Source organism: Canis lupus, chromosome 14 (genome assembly GCF_011100685.1).
Source record: "Canis lupus familiaris isolate Mischka breed German Shepherd chromosome 14, alternate assembly UU_Cfam_GSD_1.0, whole genome shotgun sequence".
NCBI classification, from domain to species: Eukaryota; Metazoa; Chordata; class Mammalia; order Carnivora; family Canidae; genus Canis; species Canis lupus.
This window is the reverse complement of record NC_049235.1, coordinates 30,892,389-30,912,671: the sequence shown is the minus strand read 5'-3', so window position 1 is coordinate 30,912,671 and position 20,283 is coordinate 30,892,389. Positions and strand designations below refer to the sequence as shown.

At 36.2% G+C, this 20,283-nt stretch overlaps 1 protein-coding gene across 1 annotated transcript in view; it reads left to right on the top strand.

The window, feature by feature from the left end:
* CRPPA (CDP-L-ribitol pyrophosphorylase A) overlaps positions 1 to 20,283 on the top strand; it is a 292,641-nt gene that overhangs the window by 124,199 nt on the left and 148,159 nt on the right. Inside the window, exon 7 of the mRNA XM_038556990.1 lies at positions 6,530 to 6,624. Within this exon, the coding sequence (XP_038412918.1) occupies positions 6,530 to 6,624 (95 nt within the window). The remainder of the gene's footprint in view (positions 1 to 6,529; positions 6,625 to 20,283) is intronic.

The window sequence follows — 20,283 nt, the reverse complement described above, 5'->3', positions numbered from 1 at the left end:
GTTTAGTGCCTGCCTTCAGCCTAGGGCATGATCCTGGAGTCCCGGGATCGAGTCCCACGTCAGGCTCCCTGCATGGAGCCTGCTTCTCCCTCTGCCTGTGTCTCTGCCTCTCTCTGTGTGTCTCTCGTGAATAAATTAAAAAAAAAAAGAAAAAAGAAAACAAAAAACTGCTTATGATGGCATGAGTACAGATTAATCAGAATAAATACACTGACTACCAAAATGATTCCTGCCTATAAGGATTCCCATGACTCTGTTGCTGTGTACTACCTGAGCATCAGCTTTGTGGATAGGTTTATTAGAACCAAGGTACGTGTAAATTTTCATTTCTGAAACTTGACACTGGAGGGCCTTTCCTTTGGACCATTAAGATTCAGTAATATAGCGAATTCATACCTGGGTATGGGGAAAATCCTGACTGTGTGCTTATATGTGTTTCAGAGAGATAACTTTAAGTATCAGAATTATGCGTTTGGAGATGTAAGGATATTGTAATTTCTAGAAAGTCTCCCTAGTTTGTTATCTCCCTATTCTTTTTTTCCCTCTTCCTTCTCCCATCCCCCACCCAATCCATCTAAAATACTAGCCTATAGCCATTAAAGCAGATAATGCTTCAGATAGACCTTTTTGGAGAATTAGACAAGGACATGAAATAGCATTGCAGGTAGGGGGGAACACACACATTAGTCCAAAGATCAAGATACATCTAGAGAAATGTAGGTGGTATAATTTGGCTGAAGAGTAAGATGTGTTGCCCAAGGTGTGGGTGTTCATTTATTGCCTTTTATAGGACAAAAGGATATAGGAATTCTGTAATGAAGACTTGGAAATTATTAGTTATCTGTTGAAGATGTTTTAGACTTACTTGTTAATGTATTTGTCAGGGTTCTCCAAAGTAGAACAAACATAACACACACACACACACACACACACACACACAGGAATTGGCTCATGTGGTTATGGATTATGGAGGTTGGCAAGTCCAAAATCTACAAAGCCAGTGTCACAGTTTAAGCCCTAAAGCTGGCAAGCTGCTGTAGAACCAGGAAAAGCCAATGTTTTGGTTCGAAGACCATTAAGCAGGAGGTTCCTCTCTCACTCCTGGCCTGTCAAACTTTTGTTCTATTCGGGTCTTCAGTTGATTACATGATGCCCATCCACATTAGGTGGGGAAATCGGTTTTACTTAGTTTACCAATTTAAGTGCAAACCACATCTAAAAATACCCTCACAGAAACACCCAAATTAAGTTTGACTAATTATCTGAACCACCCCATTGCTCAGTCAAGTTGACATATAAAATTAATCAGCCTAGCCAATAAAGTAAAATCAAATTGTACATTATTTTTGGCATAATTACTGCTGGCAATTATATACATACTCTGACTCTTGAAAAATTCCCATACATGGGGATGAGATATTAACTGAAAAACTTGGGCTTATTAATTAATGCTTACAGCTTTTTAATACTAATCTGTAGACTAAAGGTCATGTTCCATTAGAATTTTCTATTAAGTCGCGTTGATCTGTGTGACACCTAGATGCTATATGTAAATAGTTATTCAGTATAAATCAGAAAATATGTGTTAAAGAAGTTATTTTTTGGGGGGGGTGGGGAGTGTACCCTACAGGTTCAGATATTAAAATACTTCATATGTGATAATCATCCTCTTAGGAAGATTGAAAAAAGATACTGTATAAAAAAGTGTGACAACTAAAACTAAGAAGTTAATATTAGTAATAAAGTTGACAGGTTCAGGTATTATCTAAATTTAACTCCACTCCAATGTTTTTCTAATTTATCTTTATGGTCTCTTTTGGGGAGAGAACAACAACTGGATTCTTGTGGTAGAGTTTTTATGATTCCGGGAAGCAAAATGACTTTATGGTCCTCCCCCATGCTATTGTTGTGTTTTAACACAACATTTCTAAGAAGTGCTTTATTAATAATTAGAGAACAACAGATTAACAATTCTAAAGGCTTTTGTTTCTGTCGATTTCATTATTAACCTGAAGGAAGTTGTTAAATTCTTTGCTTTGAGAAATAATAAATATTCATCATATTTGGAAAGTTTTGTGCTTCATAAAAAATGATTTTTAAATATTAGATTCTTTTTCTTTGTTGTGGGATACTAGTATAAGTGTAGAATTGAGGTTCAATTTATTTGAACCCTGCTTCTCTAGCTACATTCTTTCCCATTTGGGGTTTCCACCTTCATAGCACAAGTATAGGCATTTCTGTTGTCTTCTGTTGGTGAAGGTCTTAAGTATATTAACATTCCCGGTTATGGATGTCACTGTATATTTGGGGATTATTAGTAGAAATCACATGAGATGCTTCAACCCAGATGTAATGGATAAACTAATATATGAACAATCAGAAGGTATCCATTTTAGTTTCAGAGAAATTCAGGGAAGAAAACAGGACTGTTCCTCAAGATGTGTACTTCACTCTTTTATGTAATTACTGCATTTTGTGTGAAACTTTGAAATTTGAAAAGGATTAGTGGGACAAATTGAGATTTTTTTTTTAAAAGATTTTATTTATTTGAGAATGAGAGCATGAGCCAGGGTGGGTGGGGTAGAGGGAGAAGGGAGAAGCAGATTCCCTACTGAGAGCAGGGGGCCCGCAGACTTAGGGCTTGATTCGGGACTCTCAGATTATGACCTGAGCCAAAACCAAGAATCTGATGCTTAACTCTTGAGCTACCGAGGTGCTGCCCCTCCCCCGGCCCTTTTTAACAAATTCTGAAATAATTAAGACCACAGGGAGTATTTGAAGTTAGAGATGGGTCATATCTTGAGTAGATAAAAAGAATTTTAATTTGTATTTTTGTTGAATTCATGTAATCATAGCAACAATTATTATGTGAACACTTGGGATTTACTTGTAGCAGGCACTATATGTAACTTCAGGTATATTAATTATTTAACCCTCATCAAAATCTCAATGTTGGCTCTTTTATTCCATGTTTCCTTCATTTCTTTTATATTTATAAATTCGGTGTAGAAAGTTTGGCTTTACATAGAAATTGATTTTCAGGGGATCCCTGTGTGGCTCAGTGGTTTGGTGCCTGCCTTTGGCCCAGGGCTTGATCCTGGAGTCCCAGGATTGAGACCCACATCGGGTTCCTTGCATGGGGCCTGCTTCTTCTTTTGCCTGTGTCTCTGCCTCTCTCTCTCTCTCTCTCTCTCTCTCTCTCTCTGTGTCTCTCATGAATAAATGAATAAAATCTTTTAAAAAATTGATTTTTAGTCTCTGTATGATTCACACATGTCAAATATTGTTAAAGTATGAATATACTACTTATGGAATTTTTTGGATATTGAATTGGATTCCTATAACATTTAAAAAAATTGCATGGGGCTCAGTAAGTTTTTATTAAGATTTTATTTACTCATGAGAGACACAGAGACAAAGACATAGAGGGAGAAGCAGGCTCTCTGTGGAACTCGATCCCAGGACCCTGGGATCATGCCCTGAGCCAAAGACACTTGTTCAACCCATAAGCCACCCAGGGCAGCCCCGGTGGCTCAGCAGTTTAGCGCTGCCTTCAGTCCAGGGCGTGATCCTGGAGACCCTGGATCGAGTCCCACGTCTGGCTCCCTGCATGGAGCCTGCTTCTCCCTCTGCCTGTGTCTCTGCCTCTCTCTCGCTCTCTGTGTCTCGCATGAATAAATAAATAAAATCTTTAAAAAAAAAAATAAGCCACCCATCCTGGGGCTCAGTAATTTAATAAACATCATTAAATGTCCAGGACTTGCCTTTTTCTGTAATTGATGAACATTGCATGTCTTTTCTTATATTGCCTTTGTAAAATTGGGCAAGAAATGGTTAAACTGTGAACTCCAGTGAGCCATGCAGAACAGAGTAAGAATTGAGTGAATTTGGGTTTTTAAAAATAGTTGGACATTAGAAATCTCAAAGGCAATTGACTAACAATGCTTTTTTCTCAGCACCCTCCAATTGCTATAGTATGGAGAAGATTAAATTGCAGAATTACTCCAAAAGAATGATACTCGAAAAGAGTCACACCATTTTGGGGGGATTAATCCGGTATAGTAGGCAATCAACATGCTTCTTTTTAAAGAGAAGACTTTTATAAGCCTCGCATTACAGAAAATCAATGCAATGAATAAACAAAGGTTTTCAGTGTGACTGAATATCTCAATCACTTTTGGAGCTTCAAAAAGGGCAAGAATATTGATGGGTGGGTTTCAAGAGTGTATATTGGAAACATATAAAAGCAAAACAAAACCTCAGTTGACTTTGTGCAACCAACGTTGAGAAACATTGAATTGGGGAACTGATGAAGATTCAACCTGGTGTAGACTGTGAATGACACTGGACAGGTGGGGGATTTTATATTATTAGGGTAAAGGACATAGTGGCATGGACATTGGACTATTGTGGAGTATAAATAACTGGGTATTAAAGACATTGGCAGACAGAATAGAAATCACCATGATAAAAGATTGACCTTCTTTATTGTTAAATTGCCTTCAATATAGACTTTTATGTTTTTTCAGTTGATCGTCACTGAATAGAGAGGTGAATTTATTTTTTATCCAGCTTCATTAAGGTATAATTTGCATATAACATGCAGGTTTAGGGTATGAACTGTAATGATTTGATATATGTATATATAGTAAAGTGATTACCACAGTAAGAATAGCACATCCACCACCTCCAATATTTAAAATATTGTTTAAAAAATAACTTGGAAGACCTCCTACTCTATGCTGTATAAACTATATATATGTTTATACACACGCACACGCACACATTCATGTTTTTTTAATTGTACCTTATTTGTGTTAGGGAGTAGAATATTTATTTTAGTGTACTAAATGTTTAGTGTACTTTGAAACAAAAGATGAAAGAATAGTACACTTAACTTCCATCTGTCTTAAACCTAGATACATTAGTTCACCCATTGTTTATATATTGTTTCCTTTGCTTTATCATGTCCATACATGTTTTTCTTGCTGACATACAGAGTTTGGAACTAGTTAGTAGGTGTTTGCTAAATTTATGGTAATTTATTGTACAGCAAGCAAAAAAATGCTTATGTAATCCATAAGAACTTCATGAGAAATAACTGAGAAATTATAGTAGAAATTACAAAATGTTTACAACAAAAGTGAATGAAGTCCCCTAAACTAAAAATAATTTAAACTAATGAAAAAATCACAATGTTTGAAATAAAGCTAAGGTGAATTAAAGGAAAATTTAAATATAAGAATAAAGGAAAAGCTGGAACTAAACAATATGAGCATCTTTTTCAAGAAAATAGCAAACTAAATCCAAAGATAGTAGAAGGAAGAAAATATTGGGTAGTAGAAATCCAAGAACTAGAAAATAAACATACAAGAAAATCAAAGGTTTTCTTTGAAAATGTTAATAAAATTGATGAATCCTCAGCAAGAGTAATCATGAAAAGAATTCCTTTCTGAACTCACATTTCTGGAATCTATTACATGGTTTCAGAAAATTATGAAGGGTCACAGTGAAGATTGGTACATAGAACATACAGCTCCAGCACCATATAATATTCTTGATAAGAGGGAAGGAGGTAGTACTAAGAGTTGACGATATTGTTAATTGGTGATATTGTTAATGTTTTAATGGGTCTATTGTCCCCAGATTGGCTTAGAAAAATGATAAACTATCACTATATCAATGTTTATGTACACCAAATAATATAGATCTGTCCATGTAAAAGCTCCTGGGTTAAATGATAAACTAACTTGATTGAGGTTTCTTATTTAAAATTAGGCCTTTAAAATTTTTCTGACATGATAACATGCTATGTCTTTTTAATTGGCAGCAGTATAGCTATTTCTTAGCGTCTTAGATAGTCTACTGTAGAGGAGGACAGCATATTTTTTTTGAGTGTGCATCGAGGCTTAACAAAGATGAACATTTTTATGTCATATGGCTTCTATTTTTGAATCAGATCATGTCAGAGAGGTCTAACAAATTTGAAGAAAATTGGTTTAGCTCTTTTCACTTGTGGTAACATTTAAATAGGCAGGAACTTAATTGTATTCAATTGACCAAATTGAGAAGAAAGCCAAGGAAACTGCTATACTCACCCAGGGTACTAGGTGGCACCATGTGCTGCACACAGGAGAAACTTTCTAGCCTGAAGAGGGGATGTGAGTGAGAGATGGAATTTTATCAGATTCTAGGAGACCCATGGTGAATGTAGGAGGATTGAATTGTCAAGCCAAATAGCTGTTACTTTCAGTTAGTCCTTTTCAAATGTATCCTAAGATAGCTTATTTCTGTTGCTTACACAACGTTCTGGTTAGTCACCTACACAGGGTTGAATACATACCTTTTTTGATTTGGGTAATAACAAACGAAGGACTTATCAGTGTGAATTCCAAGTTACTTCACTGGCCTGAAAGTAAAACCTTTGTAGTTCAACATTTACGAACAGCAGGTAAGCCTCAGTCTTAGAATGCTAGGACTTTGTTCCATTTTTCTCTTTGAAACAATCTTTTTTTCCTTTTTATCTCAGAAAGAATTTCACAACACATTTGCATAGTTATGGACACAAAAGATGAGAATCATGTGGGACATCATCTTGAAGAAATACTAAAAAATGAACTAAACGTAAGTATTCAAAGATTGAGTTTTATGACATATAAGAGTTGAGTTCCCTTTGTTCTCTGTTTTTGAGCTGATGAACTTCTTAAATTTGTACCTAATCGGGATAAGGAAATGAAAGAAGTAATATTAAGTGTGAGGAGGTCCATAGGAACTATTTGTAACTTTTACCACTAATGACTTCCATTATTTACTTCTATGACAACTTTTTGTTTTGAAATGTTTTGTTTGACAAAATGATTTAACCCTAAGTAATTTCCCTGTTTCAATTAAAATGTATAACCATCTATCTGGGCTTATGATAAACATGTGATGATCTTTTAACAATATACATGATCAAATTATAATTAAAAGCCAAAGTAAAAAGTTCATTTTAGTTAATTTTAACATGATGGCACACTTAGAAGGGAAATGGGCCCTGTTAGGACTGTCTGTACTCAGATGTCAGCTTTATTGCCTAACTTCCTTATCTTAAATTGAAAATGCCAATAACATCTGCTTTGTAAAGTCATTAAGAGAGTTGAATAAAATAACTTTAAAGATTGAATTTAAAGTTTAAATTTGACTAAAAAATTTTTTTAAAGATTTTATTTATTTATTCATGAGAGACACACACACACAGAGAGGCAGAGACACAGGCAGAGGGAGAAGCAGGCTCCATGCAGGGAGCCCGACGTGGGACTCAATCCTGGGACTCCAGGATCATGTCCTGGGCTGAAGGTGGCGCCAAACCGCTGAGCCACCCGGGCTGCCCTAAATTTGACTAAAATTTAAAGTACTTAGGAAAGCATCTGGCCTGTAAATTTTTGGTGAAAATGAACTATAATAATTAAATTTGATGATGAGGAAAAGTGTATTAAGTAATGAATACTACTAGTTCCCAAACTTTAGTCCTGAATAGATACACCAAATGTTAAGAGCATAGAGCCCTGGAATATGTAAAAACCTTGATAATAGTAGTCTGATATTAGTTCTAGAATCCAGATTTTTAACAAGCTCCCCCAGGTGTTATTAATGTCACTCAGTGCCAAATTCTACCAGTAGCACTTGGAGCACTAACTCAAAGCTGAAAGAAAATGAGCACCGTATCTGCTATCTCTTAGATAGAAAGGTTGTACTGCAGTCTACTTTCCTGTGTTGCTTCTCTTCATTGACTTTCTGAACATTCTCCCTTCATCCTTGGAAATTTTATCACCTTGCTCTGCTTTTTACCTCATGTTAACCTGTGAAGAATCTGTTCCTAAATTCCTTTCCCCAATTTCACTGCTGCATCTTGCAGAATATTTAATTATTGATAACTTTCCATTGTCTGACACATTGAAGCACCCTTTTACCTCAGAAATAGTCTTTTGCTGTTGAGTAATCTCTTTTTTTAAAAAATTATTTATTAGAGATAATAAAGATAGAACATGAGCAGGGAGGAGAGGGAGAAGCAGTGTCCTCACTGAGCAGACAGCCCTGTACGGGGTTCTCATTTACTCTTTATCTAGTCAGTGCAGAAGTCGCTGAGATGAGACACTGAAAGAATATTAGTGGAACTCTGGCCATCGATCAACCTTAAGTTTAGAGAGCTGGGATTTTATGCTTTTGTTGAGTATCCAGCTGTTGTATTCAGTGTGACTAATTCCTTTATTGGTTTTTCTAGTATTAGACCCTGTGTAAGTTCTTTTGGTTACAATTATTACAATACTTATTCTTTTTTTTTCCTGTATCTGTTTAGCGATGAAGTGACATGAAATGGGGTTACACACAATGGTACATTGCTGGCCTTGTGTGATTTATTCATCAGTTTGGCCTCTCAGATCCTTATCCTTTTCATTTCCAATCCAATGACCTTCATCTACCTCCCCATCAGATCCAGTCTTCATATTATTGCTATCATCTTAACTGTGCTGAAAAAATAAGTAGTACTAAGGCTATTCCTTAAGTTCTGACCATAGTGTTTTGTCAATCTATATCTTTTTTTTAAATTTTTATTTATTTATTTATTTATTTATTTATTTATTTATTTATTTATTTATTTATTTATTTTTTACTTTTTTTTTTTTTTTTTTTATTCATGATAGTCACACATAGAGATCGAGAGAGAGAGAGGCAGAGGGAGAAGCAGGCTCCATGCACCGGGAGCCCGACATGGGATTCGATCCCGGGTCTCCAGGATAGCGCCCTGGGCCAAAGGCAGGCGCCAAACCGCTGCGCCACCCAGGGATCCCTATCAATCCATATCTTTTGCTAAGTTACTCTTGTGCATATTTGAATTTTATAGGAAACTCCAGGGCCCCCATATTCTTCCTTTCTTTCAGCTACATTTTGTTTCATACCCTTCCTTGCCTAGTTTCGATACCATGTTCTAGCCCTTCTTTGGATCATAGATCTACCAATATCCTCAATTCCCTTGTCCTTCAAATACACACCTTTGGTTAAAATTCCATCCATGTATTAGTCTAAGTTTTCACTTCTCTAAGCCTTGACTCAATACCACTGGAGAAAATTATACAGCAGTGCAGATTGTTGCCATTAAAAAATACTGGTCTCCACTTGTGTCTTATTCTCTTGTATAGTCAAGTCTCCAATCCTCCTCTATGACTATTCTAAACCTTCTGCACTTTCCTCAAATATTGAACCCCAGTTTTCTAACCTCACTGTTGGCATGTTGAGCTAGATAATTCTTTGTTGTGAGAGTCTATCTTGTGCATTGTACACTGTTTAGCAGTATCTTTGGCCAAAACTCATCAGATGCCTCTCGTTGTAGCAACCAAAACATCTCCAGTTATTAGTAAATGTTGCCTAGATGTTGTTTGCCTAGATGGGGCAAAATTCCCCTTCATTTGAGAAATGCTGGTCCAATCCCACTATCTTTACCCCTGTTATTAGACACCATCTTGTCTCCGGAGCATAATTACACACTCCCACATGGCTACATCCTTGTCTTCTTGACACCAGGCCTCTGAAGAGTCCTGCATCTGTGGCCATGCTCTTATTAAGATTGTTTGCTCTTCTGAGTTCTGATTCCCCTCCCTCCACTTCCCCACGAACATCCTAGTATCTTCACGTTCCTTCCATTAATTGAAACAAAACAAAGCTCCTCTTAACTCAAGTTACCCAGAAGCCAGCCTCGATTAGAATAGTTTAACTGCTCATTCCTCATTTCATTGCAGCCTGATTTCCAGCCCCACCTTCTGCAGGAACTGCTCTCAGCAAGGTCCTCAGTGACCCTTTGAGCAATCCACAAGACATTTACCAGTCCTTACATTGATGGAGGGCAGCACTTGACCCTTTTGTCTAATGCTTTCTTCCAGAAGGAATCTCATCCCATTTTGTAACATCTTGTTTTTCTTAAGCTCCTTTTTTGTTTGTGGCTTCCTCTTAGTTTTGTTTATGGGATACTGTTCATACTTTTTAGGATTCTCTACATAGGTGAATGGTTTTCTCTAGGAAGCTGTGCTGATTGCTTCACATATCGTCTACTCGCTAGAGATAAAATTATTCTCTAGCCCTGTGTGTTTAATTTTTCACTAGCTTGTTTTTCAGAATTATAAATTCAATTAGAAGTTTCTCAGATCCTCAAACTTAAGTGTTGGTAATATTCCACATTTCACAAATTCTTGTTGGAAGCAGTTGTCCTCCATCTGCTAAGGTTTCAGCCTCTGACGAGTATATGGTTTGCCTAGTTCCCTAAACCTGGTGTAATCTTTCACCTATTTTCTATCACACCCCCGAAGCAAATAAAATTCCAAAACACTTGAGTTTTATCTTAATATCTCTCAACTGAGGGATCTGAAGTCTTCCCAGAGCTTACTGCAGTCTTGATATGTGAGGGAGATTTATTGAATGTTATATAAACTAATGGATAAATGACGATGACTTGTTATTACTAACTTGAGCATTGTATTTTGTATTGCTCTATGCTTTCTTCACAGCTAATTATCCCCAAGTTAGTGACCTTAAATAATAAAAATTCACCATGTCACAGTTTTGTGAGACAGAAGTCTAGGCACAGGACAGCCAGTTGGCTTTGATTCACGGTCTTTAATTTGATTATAGTCAAGCTGTTCTCTGTAGGCTGAGGCCACAGTCTCACCTGAATCATCCAAGTGCAAATGGATCTGCTCCCAAATTTATGCAAGTAGTTGTTGGCAAACCTTAATCCCTTTCTATGTGGATTTATTCACTGAGCTGCCTCACAGCATGGCATTCAGGACTGAAGGCACAGTTTTCTTTTTGTAATTTGATTTTACAAGTAACATCCCATTGCTTGTGTCTTACTCTCTTCATTCAAAGCAAGTCAATATATCCAAACCAGATGCAAGAGGAGGGGATTATGTGAGATTGTAAATACTAAGAGGTGGTAAAATTGTTAGTGGGTCTCTTTTAGAAGTTGTCTGCCAGAAACATATATTTGTTACTAAGTTAGAAAATACCCATCACGATGGCCCTCCTAGCTTCTTGTGATATGTGAAGTCTGAGTCTTCTCTATTAGCAGTCATTATCCAACCACACTATAATTTTTTAGTTAAATCAATGGAGGCACAACTTAATTTATATGAAAACTAGTCCTTAGTACTTGAGTTTATCAGGTAATCTATATGACAAATGACGGAGTTGATCAGAAACATTCGAATAGTTCTCAAATCAGTGATAAAGGAGCTAACTAGCCAAAACCAACAGCCTCTCAATTACCCCTCATCATTCTGAAGAAAATTTCAGATATCCTGTTACTTCATCTATAAATACCTCAATATGTAAATGCACAAAAAAGTTTGTCTTTTAAACTGTAATAATAATAACACTCCACAATATACTTAGTATCTTCAGATGTCCAGCAGTTGTTCACTTTTCTCCAGTCCTGCTATATATTCTTTGTTTCCCGTTTGTTTGAAACATTGTATCTTTCAGTGTACTTTTCATTCTCTTTCAAAATTGTCCACAAATAATCATGAGTTTGTATGTCTGTTTTTTAATCTACATTTTTTCTCTCTCTTTTTTTTTTTTTAAAATTTAAATGGAGTAAATTGTCCCTTTAGAAATGCCCAAAGTGTGGGTTTTACTCATTACAACCTTGTGGTTTCACTTAACAAGTCTGCTGGTCTCCTATATATCTTGAAAATTAATAGGAAATTAATAGTAAGATACAGAGGTTTGTTCAGATTTGGACTGAAAAAAAATAGATGATTTTTTTCATAGCTGATATATACTTCTCCCAGGAAGTATGTAAATCTGGTCTTTTGTATTTCAGTGGCTAGAGCCATTATTAAATAAAAGTTGCAAAATGATACAAAGTAAAATTCAAGAATGTGGAATTGTGTCTTCTGTTCTAGAGGGTATCAATGGGGTTTCTTAAAGGTTATAGATAGAGTCATGGTTTTAAAATATATTTGATATGATTCAATCCATAGCAGTCATAGTTTTACTAATACTCAAATGGTCTAGTTTTGACTGTTTGTAAGAAGCCTCGTCAAGTTAGCTTGAATCCTTTTCTCATTATGCTAATAGTCTGATAACTTTCCTGCTCTCTGGTGTGACATGATATTCTATATTCATCTTGACCTCTCGACTCATTTCCTGACCATACCTGGAACCAACCAGTTCTCTGGATGGCTGCTGCTAAACTAGTCATTATTTCCAGTTTTTAGTTTGTTGAACAGAGGTTGGAAACACAGTTTCCTGCATTTGTTAAAAATAAAACACATCCTGAATTCTTATTGATGTTTCCAATTGATATTAGAATTGGGGTTGCAGGATTTTTAAAAAAATGTGTTTTATCTCTGTCACCTGTCTCTAGTGGTGAAACTTAGAATTTTTTTTACATAATTCCAACATAACACATTTGCTTTATTTCATTGTAATTGATTCCTGAAAATAATGTAAGGTATTCTTTCCTCTACTGTCTCTAGGGTATATCCTATTGATGATGTATAATCAAATGTATTTTCCAGTCATTTGGAATAGTACTTCTAACTGATAATGGCACTATCTAGATACACAAAATCATTTGACTTATTTTTAGATATTGCTTTTTTTAAAAGGAATTTGTTTTCTAATTTTATATGAACTTTTATCAAAATAAAATCTACAAAGCAAATTATACTAGAAAAAGTCTAAATTTTGTCTCTGTCTTCTGTACCCTGTTGCCTCCCTCTTCTCTGGGTAACTAGTTTTTAGAAGTTTATGGTTTATTCCTTACACTGTTTATCAGTGTCTGTATAATGGATATTGTTTTGCATTTATAAAGATTTTTCTCCTGTCCTCCCTTGATGACTATTTAAGTATTCTTGTGAATTACCTGTTTATTAATATTAATTTAAAGTCTTTTGGCTCTTGTCTACTGGGTTTGTCTTCTGGGCAGTATGGAAAATAACTAGTGTCATCTTCCTCCTACCTCTGCCTTCAGTGTCGTTTCATTAACTATCAGGTAACATCTATAAAATGGCAGCAAACCGTTTTTATATTCTCTCTCATTCATATGTGATTACATACTATATTGTTTCCCTCAAAACAATCATTTATTCTTAGGATCTGTAAGTAAATGGTTGTTTAATTTGAAGAAGACTTATGTTGATATTTTGCAGGTCATTTTGTTTCTCTGAAACTAATGTTCCAGGAGATTTCCCAGGTGGGAGGGTTCCTTGACACATTATTCCAAGTTCTTGCATGTGAATAAAATTATTCTGTGGCTAAAAATGTACAGGTTTGATTTTGACTCAGTGAAAACACTGGTTCAAACCTTTCTTCTTGAACATCTTAAATATGACTGGATTGTCTTAATTTCGTGAGGTGTGTGGATGAAGTGTGGTTAAAATCTGGTCTCTTGGGATCCTTGGGTGGCGCAGCGGTTTGGCGCCTGCCTTTGGCCCAGGGCGTGATCCTGGAGACCCGGGATCGAATCCCACGTCGGGCTCCCGGTGCATGGAGCCTGCTTCTCCCTCTGCTGGTGTCTCTGCCTCTCTCTCTCTCTCTCTCTCTCTCTGTGTGACTATCATAAATAAATAAAAATTAAAAAAAAAAATCTGGTCTCTACCTGGGTACTGAGTGAAATTTTTTTCTTTAAAGTCCAGTTGTACTAGATTTTCTTAGTGTTGGCCCTTTTGGGTTAATATTCCTATGTACACAATGTGTTCCTTTATAGTATAATTTCACATCTTTTTATTTCATGAAATTGTCATGGCATTATTGTTTATTTTTCCATTCCATTGCTTTAGTTTTCTTTGAACAATATTCCTATTTGTTTGCCCATCCTTATAGGTATTACTTTCTCTTGGTTTAAAAAAAAATTATTTTTAATTTTTTTAAAATTTTTTTTAAATTTAAGCTTTTCATGTTTCAGATTTTAAACAATTTTTTTTAAAAATTATTTATTTATTTATGATAGTCACGCAGAGAGAGAGAGAGAGGCAGAGACACAGGCAGAGGGAGAAGCAGGCTCCATGCACCGGGAGCCTAACGTGGGATTCGATCCCGGGTCTTCAGGATCGCGCCCTGGGCCAAAGGCAGGCGCCAAACCACTGCGCCACCCAGGGATCCCTGTTTCAGATTTTATACTTCTCTTCAGGTATTATCTGTGATACTTTCTTTGCTATTCTTACTAATTTACCCTTCATTTCTGAAACATTTTCTCATTTTCCTAATTTCTTGTTCTAATCACCTTGTTTCTGATTTATTCAGAGTCTGACTTGTATAGTTCTTTAATTTTGTTTTAGCTTATTATTAAATGTTGGGTTAGTGGGGCACCTGGGTGGCTCAGTGGTTGAGTGTTTGCCTTTGGCTCAGGTCATGATCCCAGGGTCCTGGGATTGAGTTCCACATCAGGCTCCCCACAGGGGATCTGCTTCTCCCTCTACCTATGTCTTGCCTCTCTCTGTATGCCTCTCATGAATAAACTATTGTTTTTTTTTTTTTTTTTTTAATAAATGTTGGATTGCATCTTTCTCTTGTTTTGTAAGTGTCTTTCATATGTGCATGTGTGTATTGCTTGTAGGGGCATTATTTGGCTATTTGTTTGAGTGTGCATGCCCACAAGAACTAGGGGATGGGGTTGGAGGGGCAGAGGTAGAGAGAGAGAATCTTAAGCAGGCCCTATGGCCAGTGCAGGGCCTGATGTGGGGCTACGTCTACAATCTCTGAGATCATGACTTGAGCTGAAATCAAGAGTTGGGTACTTAACTGACTAAGCCACCTGGACATCCTATTCTTTTATTTCTTACAAGATTTGAGGTCTTCCCTTGTTGCTACTTTTTAAGTAAGAGTGGTTTTTTGTTTTTTTGTTTTTTTAAATCTGGTTTTTAGGAGAAAAGGGTGAGTCAATAATTTTTAAAGCTTAATGTCATGTGCTTCTTATTCACTTATTTAGGAGAAGATGGAAGATATGGCCATGCTCTTTCTAAGCTTCCATCTCTGCTACCTTTCTCCTTTACCTGGATCTTCTCTAAAACTCCTGATTCATCTCTATCATTCTCTGGTGGATGCTTTGACTTAGAAGATGCTTTCTTAGTTTGGGCCCAGACTCCTACTAATCCCCAGCAGAGTTAAAACCTTCATGCGCCTCATTTGTTTTCAATTTTGAGTTGGAAGGCCTCTTTCAGTTTTTGCTGTTCTTTCCAGAATGGCCTGCTGACCTATCCAGAGAGTACCTGATGATAATTTTGTACTACTTTCTTTGGACTCCTTTTTTTCCCTCCAGTTTGGACTGTACAGTATCTTAAATGATGGAGGTCTTTATAGTTGCTGGCAGTTTATCCCTACCCACTAATAATGGCATTCTGATGATAATATCTACAGATTTTGGTTTTGAAATTTTTTCTTTTACTATTTTTATGGAGAGATCTACAGTGACTTCAAGATTAAAACAATATCTTCCGAGAATCTTTTTCCTTTTATTCTTTATATGTGCTCTGCTTGATATTTCTAATTTTTAAGCACTTAAATTTCTCTCTGAATTTTAAGTATCTAATTGATCTATAAACATACATGATAACTTTGGAACTTTAAAGAATTAGGCTTGATTTGAAGTTATGGATTTAATTTATATAATAAATGCTAATGTTCAAAAAAGAGAAGTCCACTGATGGGGTGCCTGGGTGGCAGTCTTTTAAGTGTGAGGTCATGAGCTCACAGGTAGTGAGATCACAACCTAGGTCAGGCTCCATGCTCAGGATGCAGTTTGCTTGAGATTCTTTCTCCCTCTGCCCTTCCTGCTAGTGCACGCTCTCTATCTCAAATAAATAAATAAATCTTTAAAAAAAAGTACCACTTTTTCTTAAGAACCTCTTAATTTAAATCTAAGAATTAATGTAGAATTAAAAAATTAACTTTGTAATTTTATAGAATCTTGGTTGACTTGGAAGATGTGATTCATACATGCAAAATCAATCCTGGCTTCTAAATTTGCCTAAAAACTGTTAATCCACAGAAAGACTTAGCAAAATGTTTTCTCTCAAACAGCGACAACACTAACAATTAGAGTGCCTTTTATGTGCCAGAGACTGTGCTATGTACCTTAATTCTTTTTTTTTTTAAGATTTTATTATATTTTTTATTAATTAGAGACACAGAGAGAGAGAGGCATAGAGACACAGGCAGAGGGAGAAGCAGACTCTATGCAGGGAGCCTGACGTGGGACTCGATCCCAGGCCTCCGGGATCACGCCCTGGGCTGAAGGCGGTGCTAAACCGCTGAGCCACCCGGGCTGCCCTGTACCTTAATTCTTTAAAATAATCTACCCCTCCAAGATCTATAAAGAACTTATTAAACTCAACACCAAAGAAACAAACAATCCAATCATGAAATGGGCAAAAGACATGAAGAGAAATCTCACAGAGGAAGACATAGACATGGCCAACATGCATATGAGAAAATGCTCTGCATCACTTGCCATCAGGGAAATACAAATCAAAACCACAATGAGATACCACCTCACACCAGTGAGAATGGGGAAAATTAACAAGGCAGGAAACAACCAATGTTGGAGAGGATGCGGTGAAAAGGGAACCCTCTTACACTGTTGGTGGGAATGTGAACTGGTGCAGCCACTCTGGAAAACTGTGTGGAGGTTCCTCAAAGAGTTAAAAATATACCTGCCCTACGACCCAGCAATTGCACTGTTGGGGATTTACCCCAAAGAGACAAATGCAATGAAACGCCGGGACACCTGCACCCCGATGTTTATAGCAGCAATGGCCACGATAGCCAAACTGTGGAAGGAGCCTCGGTGTCCAACGAAAGATGAGTGGATAAAGAAGATGTGGTTTATGTATACAATGGAATATTACTCAGCTATTAGAAATGACAAATACCCACCATTTGCTTCAACGTGGATGGAACTGGAGGGTATTATGCTGAGTGAAGTAAGTCAGTCGGAGAAGGACAAACATTATATGTTCTCATTCATTTGGGGAATATAAATAATAGTGAAAGGGAATAGAAGGGAAGGGAGAAGAAATGGGTGGGAAATATCAGAAAGGGAGACAGAACATAAAGACTGCTAACTCTGGGAAACGAACTAGGGGTGGTAGAAGGGGAGGAGGGCGGGGGGTGGGAGTGAATGGGTGACGGGCACTGGGGGTTATTCTGTATGTTAGTAAATTGAACACCAATAAAAAATAAATAAAAAAAATAATCTACCCCTTTTATTTTATAAATAGAAATAGAAAAACTCTGTGGTTTAATGGTTGGCCTGAGATCATACAACTAATGAGTGCAGGTGCTAATTGATTCATTATGGTTTGTACTTAATATTCTTCTAAGAAAAGGTAAAAGAACCAAACAGCAGATGTTTAAGAGTTTATACTTAAAGTCAGGAAGAAGTCCCCTTGGGTAAGAAATTACTTAGTTTTATATATTTTTCTGCCCCAAAAGGGCAAATCTATCTTGTCATTGTTCAGTCCATAACTTAGAAACACAAAACACCACATTTTCTAATTTAATTAATTAATTAATTAATTTATTTATTAATTACCTCTCAGAGCTTTTGTCTCACTTTGAAAATAACACACAAAATGGCTGAAGTCACCAGTATTGAAATCCAGACACCTATTGGGCAGAGCAATGCAGGTGTAGAGCTGCTCAGTACACGATGGGAAGATTGTTTTATTGGAATGAAAAGAAAAAATGATTCTCATTGAGACTATGGGAAGATATTGAACATGCTTCGTGTAGTTATCAGTATTTTGAAACACACTTGAGGGGGTGAACTGAATATCTAAACTCTAATGATGCACACCAAATACATGAAAGAGGTTGATTACAAAGTAAAAATAAAGAACTAAGTAAGGGACACCCTTCCCACCCTCCATACACATGAACATTTCACTCATACTTGAATTTGAAAGCTTTATTATCAGGCGTATTACATTCCTTCTTTGATCTCTTAAGGAGTCTGAAGTATTTCATAGACCATACCTACTTTAAAGATAGAACTCTCCAGATATACATGAGACAGTAATGGAAGAGTCTCTTCTTGTTTTCTAGCTCAACAAATGATAATAATAGTTAATGATGTATATACTGTGCTGAGTAGTAAGGGATGTATAAGTAGAAGATATGGATTCTTCATTAGTCTTTAATCACCTAATTTACTTACTAAATAATACATAAGTGTCAAGGTTGAGCCACTGGATATAGAGAGTTGAACTAAACAAATATGGTTTCTTCAAGGGTTATCTGGAATATACTGTCCAGTGGGGGATAACACAGTAAGTGAATACAAAAAGATGTTTAGTTACAAATGGTGATAACTATTCTAAGCAAAAAGTAAAGTATGCTAATGTGTGAGAAAGTCCCAGAAAATCATTTAGGTTGCAGAAGGAGGTTAGTGAGCTAGAATCTCTTAGAAGATAGGACATTGAGGAGGCGGGGTAAGATGGCGGAAGAGTAGGGTCCCCAAGTCACCTGTACCCATCAAATTACCTAAATAACCTTCAAATCATCCTGAAAATCTATGAATTCGGCTTGAGATTTAAAGAGGGAACAGCTGGAATGCTGCAGTGAGAAGAGTTCATGCTTCTATCAAGCCTGTAGGTGTCTTGTCATGTAACTTTTAAAGTTGAATATAGTAATTCGTGGATAAAAAAAAAAAGATAGGACATTTAGTTAAACCTTAGAAGTGTAATCAGGAGTTAACAGAAAGAAAACTGGGAGGAATAGTGTGTAAAAGGCATTCAAAGAGCTTTGTTGAGTGGGCTCAAATAAGACTCCTGTGATTGAAGTGGAGGTGAAGTGTTGGGACATGGGGACAGGCTCTATGAAGGTTACTACTACTACTACTACTACTACTACTACTACTACTACTACTAGTGCTGCTTTTATTATTACTTATATTTTGTCCTAAGAGCAAAATGAACTGATAGAAAACTTGAGCCAGAAATGACAAAAATCAGTTATATCTATAAAAAGATTATGTTAGCTTTTTCTTCTTAAAGTAAAATTCAGTAGAAGATGATATGTAGTATTTAATGTTTCCTTACATCACATTTACTCCTACAAGCATGGGTCTTTTTAACCCATTTTTCATTCATATAATAAAAGAAATGAAGTTCTTAAAGAACGCTTATCTTATATTTGCAACAAACAGGGGCTATAGAGGATTTTCGTGTATTTGCTTATCTATTCCTTCCTGTTTCCTGGAGCACATAATTTAATTATTGTTCTGTGTAACCACCAATGACCAGCAGGATATAACTGAGCCACATTTGTTTTCCTGAGTGTAGGGCATACTTTGGCTTTGTTGAGGCTATCTGTGATACCTAGTTTATTTTGACTGATGCCCTCAAGGTTGTGTCCAGTGAGTATATGGATCTGTGCTTTTTCTTAAAGACCTAACTAGATCCAGTGTATGACATACTAGTTAAACAAAACATCAAAAATAGCAAATGAAATAAGGAGAGCAGAAATGAAAGAAACAGAACAAATTAAGTCATTGGAACATGGTAAGACTCATTCAAAATGGGGTTATTTTATGCTGATTTTGACACATATTTTGCTTTAAAGATAAAGGATTTTTTCATTTTTTGAAGTTGAACACAGTGAAGTACAGTGAAATAACATTGTAAACACTGCTATGGGGCCTCTGAACAATACCAACACAATTAATTCATTTAGAGTATGTGGTTTTGGTGTATATACAAGACTACAGAAACTCGTTGAAGACCATCCAGTTAATTTCTTTGAGTTTATTTGGGATGTTAGCCAGATTTCCTGATCAGTTTTCCAGAGGTAAAAAAAAAAAAAAAAGTTCAAAATTATTGGACCACCTAGTTTCTTGGGATGGTATTAATTATATTCATGCTGTATTTAATAAAATTAACAGTGTATAATTACAACTGCTTGTCATAGTTTCAGAGTGATTATTAATGAGGGACTAAGTATGATCCTCCTTAAATACCACTTTGTGTACTTTATATACATATCTATGTCTTTTCTATCTGTGTGTTTTTGAGTCACAGGCACATAATGAAATATTACCCTTTCTCGAGGAACCAGATGGTTAATTTGGAAAAATGCTTTTCTGCATTCTTGTCCACTTAAGAATGAGGTCATTGTTCACAAGTTCTAGACAACTGTTCTCCTGAGTTAAAAACAAACCTAAAGAATACACTCAACATTTACTTTGGGACGTATATTTGTAAAAGTCAGCTCTTATTCAGGAAATTAATTGATTTTACATACATACAT